The following is a 6,009-nucleotide window of genomic DNA, read 5'->3' on the forward strand; positions in this document are numbered from 1 at the left end:
AGTCAAGTGCATATGGCAGTGGGGAAAAAATCGACTGACTCAAACATAAATTTTCAATCGACTGAAAAGTAGCTAAAGTGGAACGAGCGCGCACGGGCGACGGCGTGATCTGCAATAGGGTGTGCGACATCTGGCGCATGATGTAGTAGCAGTTGCCGTAGAACCCGGCGCCGGCGCGCGGGAGCGAGGCGTGCAAGAGCGGCCGAGCGTTCATGGCGAAGCAATGTTTGCTGTAGATGCCACTGCCGCTTCAACATGAGTACATACCACTAGTAGTACTATTCAACTGTAGGCGTGCAAGTTACAACCACGGTAATCTTGCTCGGGTTTAGGTGCTCTGCTATCTGCTGCGTGCGGCGGTGAGCTCCTGGACGTGGCCCTGGTACACGTGCGCGAGCTCGAGGGTCTCGCACTTGGCCTCGCGGAGCTGCATGCACAGCCGCTCCTCGGCCTCCTCCGCTGCCTCGGCGCGCAGCTGCGCAGCCTCCAGCTTCGTCCGCAGAAGCGCCACCTCCCGCTCCAGCTCGACTCTCCAGGAGCAGCGCCTCCGGGTTGACCTCCCGGGGGCGTCGGCGTCGAAGGAGAAGGCGAGCAGGTGGCCGCCGTCGTCGTCGCGCTCCAGCCACAGGGTATGTCCCTTGACGTTGACGCCGGCGCTCACCGCAACGGCCCTGTGCCGCTCCACGTGCGTGGGGAACGGCACCGGCGGCGGCGCGGCGGCGCCCGGGCGCCATGGCGGGTACTGGTGATAGTACGGCGAGGGCACCCCATGTTGATGAGGCCGCGGCGGTGGGAGGTTGGGGCGGCCGCTGCTTCCGGCGTTGCCTATCGGCAGCGACGACGAGCAGAGATGTTGCGGGAGGAGAGGAGACAGCGAGCGGGTGCGGGAGAAGGAGACAGCGAGCTGGTGCGGTCCGAGCAGGTGGGCTGGTTTAATGGTACTGGCGTCTTTGCAAAAAGCCCCCTGAATGGACTAGTATTGACCCTAGGCTCGACCAGGTGGCGGTCAAAGCCGAGCTGGTGGCCGCTGACTCGGCCAAGTCAGCAAATGAAATCGTATAAATGGATCAAAGTGAACCTCTCGTGCAAGTACGTGGACCGTAGTTCGGGTATTCCGAAGTAGTGGTCCTAAACTGTCAACTGGCTGAAGTTTAGTGACCTACAATGAATTTTTCTCTTTAAAAAATAGAATAGCTACCTGGGGAACGTTAGATTTTTTGACATCCGAGCGAATAACACGACTGCTGTTGGATTGAAATAACCGGAGAATGGAACGATAGTCGGGCAATTGGCTGCCGGTTGCGTTTTTACATTTTTTTTATAGGTGGAGATGCAAATTTGCATCACGAGGTGTTGTAGTTTACATCTCCGGGAGGCGGAGATGTAATTTTTTTTTGCATCTACATGATTTGTTGGAGAGGTGTTTTTGACCCTCGAAGATGTAATAATTAGTTAGTTTTGCATATATATATATATATATATATATATATATATTCTATTGGAGATGCTCTAACACTGTTCTCTATATGTAAGTTGCATGTTTTTAAATTTTGGCCAATCATATCTTTGTCTACCATTCTTTGTGTTGAGATTTGTGTTGTCTTTTTGGTTGTTGTTTGAAGATGGGTTGGGCTTAAATTTTGACTTACCCCTATATTGGGTCTATCATTTTTTTATTGGGCTTTAAGCCTGGTATCCCTTGCCTGTTTTTTTCTTTCTGTTTTTTGTGTGTTTGCTTTTGTTTTATGCTTTTTAGTTGGAGTTTTCTTTTTGTTATCAGTATTTGGGAGGTTGGGTGAGTATATATGTATACGTGTGAGTACTATACAACATGTGTTCAAATTATACAAGAGGGCGATGATTTCATTATTATATGTTTATTCTTGCATATTATTAAAAGTGCAATTTTGATGCAAATTTTTATTTATTTTTCATTATATTTATTCTTTTAAGGGTAATACCAATGTCACTAATTCATTATTTCTTAGAGAGCATTTATAAGAAAATACTTTTTAGTGTAAGTATACACACAAGTACTATACAATGTGTGTAAATTATACTAAAGTGTGGAAATTTCACTATTATATGTTTATTCCCGCCTATTATAAAAGGTGCAATTTCAGTGGAAATTTGTGTCATTTGTGTCATTTTGTTTTTTGAAGCGTGATGCCAATGTCGCTAATTCATTCTTGCTTGGAAAACTTTAGTTTTTGATTCTTTTTTAGTTCTGATTTCACTTTTTCTTCTTGAAGGATAACACCAATGTCATTAATTAATTCTTTCTTAGAGAACCGGAGTGAGTCAATAGTAAAAACATGCAAACAGCAATGTAATAAGCCATAATAAAACTTATATCAAATCCGAGATGGGACATGGATGAATTGTGTAATGAAACAATAGCGGAAATATGTAAAATTGCGATGATATGAAAATGATTTCATATAAAATAATATGCGAAGAGAACACTTTTGGTGCCCAGCCCAACCATGAAAAGATAATTTAACAAAATGATATGAAACTTATTTGAAAGCTCCCAAAAAATAGAAATGAAACCCGCATGAATTAATACTGAAATCTGGAATGAAAAAATAGCGAAACCGTGTAATGAAAAAAGAATGAAACATGTGAAAATACAATGAGTGCAATAGTTTCATATAAGTTTCATAATTTGAATTTGATTTTTTTCAAAAATGTTTAAAATTGATCTTGTTTTGAACATTTAAATACTATGAATACTAGACGAGGCCCGCTAGACGTACATCCCCAACGGAAACTTTTACAAAAAATGTTCAAGAATGCTAGACGTACGGGAAACTTTTACAAAAATTAACGGACTAACCTTCTCCCCTCCCTAATCTCCCCCTGACTTTCAGGGTGGGGCCGCTTCATCTTAATAACCAATCAACACACCCCACCTCAGCCTAGCCCGTAAAACTCCTGTAAATCCCGCCTGCCGGAAAGGAGCATGCAAGCAACTCCTGGTGACTTGTGCGCAGGATCAAGAGCTTGAGGCGGTGGTAGACTTGGTGGTGCCCTCAGACGCGCAAGGAGACGAGTCGTAGGAACACCCAGCTTGCGATGGAGAAGCAGAGCACTTGCTCCTCTTGCTCCCCCTGTCCCTGATGTCCTCGATCATCTTGGACACCACAGCCATCCTCGGCCGCTCCCTCGGGTCGTCGGCGGCACAGAGCAGCGCCACCTGGAGGAGCGCCACCATCTCGTCCTCCGCGCCCCTGGTCCGCAGCAGCTCCACGTCGAACACCTCGGAGGTCCACTCCTCCCGCACCACCGTCCGCACCCACCGCAGGATGTCCACGTTGCCGTCCTCCGGCGACCGGCCCGTGAGTATCTCCAGCAGGATGACCCCGAAGTCGCGCACGTCCTGCTTCTGCAGGGCCTTCTCTGGCGGTGGCGCCGGCACGAGCAGCTGGAGCAGCGCGAAGTCGGACACGCGCGCGGTGCCGCCGGCGTCGATGAGGATGTTGGAGGAGGTGAGGTGGCGGTGGGCGAGCCTGGAGCCGGATACGCCGTGGAGGTAGGCGAGGCCCTGCGCCGCGTCCTGCGCCAGCCTCAGCCTCGTCTGCCAGTCCAGAGGGGCTCGTGCCGGTCCCCTGTTCTCTGTCGAATCCACTCGTGTGCAGACATCCCTTAGAAAAAAGATGTGACGACTGACGAGCTCGCAAGTGCGTTGGCTGATGGGGCTGCTTACCATGCAGGAGGCTGTGGAGGCTGCCGTTGGGGATGTAGTCGAAGACGAGGAGAAGCTCCTCCTCCGACGCGTAGAACGCGCGCAGGTCGACGATGTTGGCGTGCCGCCACGAGCCCATCTCCCTCGCCAGTTCCCTCCTCCGGCCCTCGTCCTCCCGGGTCGCGCCTTCTCTCCTCCTCAGCCTCTTCACCACCACCTCGTCGCCCTTGGTCTCCTCGACGCCGGCGTCGCCCACGTCGTGCTGGCCTCCCATGACCACGCGGTATGTCGTCGCGGCGGCGCCTTTGCCCAGCATCTCCGCGGCTCCCATCATGAGCGCCCTCACGTCGAACTCCTCGCAGCACCCGTCGAAGCGCACCGTCTCCTCCCGCGACGCCGACATCGAGCTGGTGCGCGAGTTGGCGCGCGGCCGCGTCGACTTCTTGTTCTTCAAGCACAGCACGGCGCACAGTGCCGCGGCGATCAGCGTGGCGACAGCTGCGCCCACCGCCGCCATTATCATTACCACCATCCACCGGTCGTGGGAACTCCTCCTCCCCTGTCCGCCGGCGTGCACTCTCTGCTGCTGTCTGTCGCACCGGCGGCGCAGCGGGGCACCGCAGAGCTCGGGGTTGCCCAGAAACGATGACGCCGGGAAAGCCGCGGCGAGGTGGTTTGGAATCTGCCCGCTGAGCTTGTTACCGGAGACGTTGAACTCGGCTAGCTTTGGCATCGACTCCAGAGAGCTGGGCACGCGTCCGACGAACGAATTGCGTGCCAGATGCAGTGTCACGAGCGCGCGGAGGCGATGGCCGATCTCCGGCGGAATGGTGCCAGCAAGTCGATTGCCGGAGAGGTCTAGGCGGCGCAGATGGCGAAGTCGTAGGATGGACTCAGGGAACCGCCCGGAGAAGCCATTTCCGGAGAGGTAAAGGAGTTTGAGGTGCGGCGCCAAGGGAGAGAAGTCGACGTCACGGAGCGATCCCGTGAAAGTGTTGTTCTTGAGGCTGAGGAACGAGAGCGAAGGGAGATCAGCGAGCGCCGCGATGGCGCCGGCATGCCCAGCAAGGCCGAGGCCCTCGAGAACAACACGACGGACACGGGAAGTGGCGGAGGAGGAGGACGACCTTTGGCAAGTGACGCCGCACCACTCGCCGGAGCAGGGGTCAGTGGACTCCGTCCAGGAATCGAGCGCGGCGGTGCCAGTGCCACGCCCGGCTCCAGCGCACGCCGACTTGAAGGCGAGCAGCGACGCCGCGTCGGGGCTCGCGGCAGGGGAGGAGGCACGGGCAGCTGCGAGGAGCGCCAGAATCAAGAAGAGCACGCGTAGTGCCATGTAAAAGATCAGAGATTGCAGGGCTTGGATCGAGGAAGGCGAGAATGTATGCAGCAGAGCAGGCCACAGTAGGGACGCGGAGGAGGTGTTGATGGTGCAACGGCCGAGTGCGTGATGGATTAATGGCCAATGTGGGAGGAGGGAGCGAGGGAGGTCCAGGAGGGAAGGGCGCGGGGGGTGATGATGACGCGGGAACGTGAGCGACGTGAGCTCATTTGTCCTCGAGGGGATTGGAGCCAAAGCAGAGGGGAAACTGCTGGCGGTGCAACAGACGCTCTCTGTTTAAAATCTGCGAGCATACACGAACGCGCGGCGCCTAAAAAACAGTTTACAGCGTTGGAATAGTCAGCTTTTGCACGCCGCGATGCGCTGGCTCCAGCGGCCGCTGCAAAATATAGTGCGCCCGAGTCGCTTCAAGGGACGTGCTAAACTGCAGCACGCACGAGCAGCGGACGCTTACCATATATTGCATTTTGGAGACAATATAAAAATATTTCAAACATCAAAACAAGACATAGCATAGTTTAAAGTCACCCAAACAAGTTCATAACATAAAAGTTCAAATTCATGCCCACATCATCATCCAAGCAAGTTCAAAATCCGAACAAAGTTCATGACATAAAAGTTCACACAATCGAATGGCACATCAACAATCATGCCTCATCCTCGTCTTCGTCCTCCTCTTCCTCCGATTCATCATCCGAAGACGATTCTTCCTCATCCTCTTCATTGTCGCGCGTCGTATCATCATGTGGAGCTCGGAAGGTGTTGGCAAGATCTTCAATGGCATCATGCAAAGGTGTGTGATGAGGCACATCGGAAGACATTCGACCCATGTCACCCGGAGGTGCTCCCATGCCTCCCATGAGAGACGCAAAACTCATGCCTCCCATGGTAGCTCCGAAGCCACCCATGCCTCCCATGGCCCCATGATAGCTCTGAAGCCACCCATGCCGCCCATGGTAGCTTCGAAGCCACCGATGCC

General features: G+C 52.9%; 2 protein-coding genes across 2 annotated transcripts; both read right to left on the minus strand.

Moving 5' to 3' along the window:
• Positions 1 to 340: 340 nt before the first annotated feature.
• On the minus strand, positions 341 to 1,224 carry LOC123056943 (uncharacterized). The gene is made up of 2 exons (XM_044480153.1): positions 1,199 to 1,224; positions 341 to 941 (listed from the first exon to the last, which is right to left on the minus strand). The coding sequence occupies exons 1-2, from the start codon at positions 1,222 to 1,224 to the stop codon at positions 341 to 343; spliced, it is 627 nt and encodes a 208-aa protein (XP_044336088.1).
• A 1,429-nt stretch (positions 1,225 to 2,653) lies between these two features.
• LOC123058456 (probable leucine-rich repeat receptor-like protein kinase At1g68400) lies at positions 2,654 to 5,078 on the minus strand. Its single transcript, XM_044481176.1, has 2 exons — positions 3,710 to 5,078; positions 2,654 to 3,618 (listed from the first exon to the last, which is right to left on the minus strand). Exons 1-2 carry the CDS (start codon positions 5,022 to 5,024, stop codon positions 2,999 to 3,001), a joined length of 1,935 nt encoding a protein of 644 aa, XP_044337111.1. The 5' UTR covers positions 5,025 to 5,078; the 3' UTR covers positions 2,654 to 2,998.
• Positions 5,079 to 6,009: the final 931 nt, after the last annotated feature.

Source organism: Triticum aestivum, chromosome 3A, assembly GCF_018294505.1.
Source record: "Triticum aestivum cultivar Chinese Spring chromosome 3A, IWGSC CS RefSeq v2.1, whole genome shotgun sequence".
NCBI lineage: Eukaryota > Viridiplantae > Streptophyta > Magnoliopsida > Poales > Poaceae > Triticum > Triticum aestivum.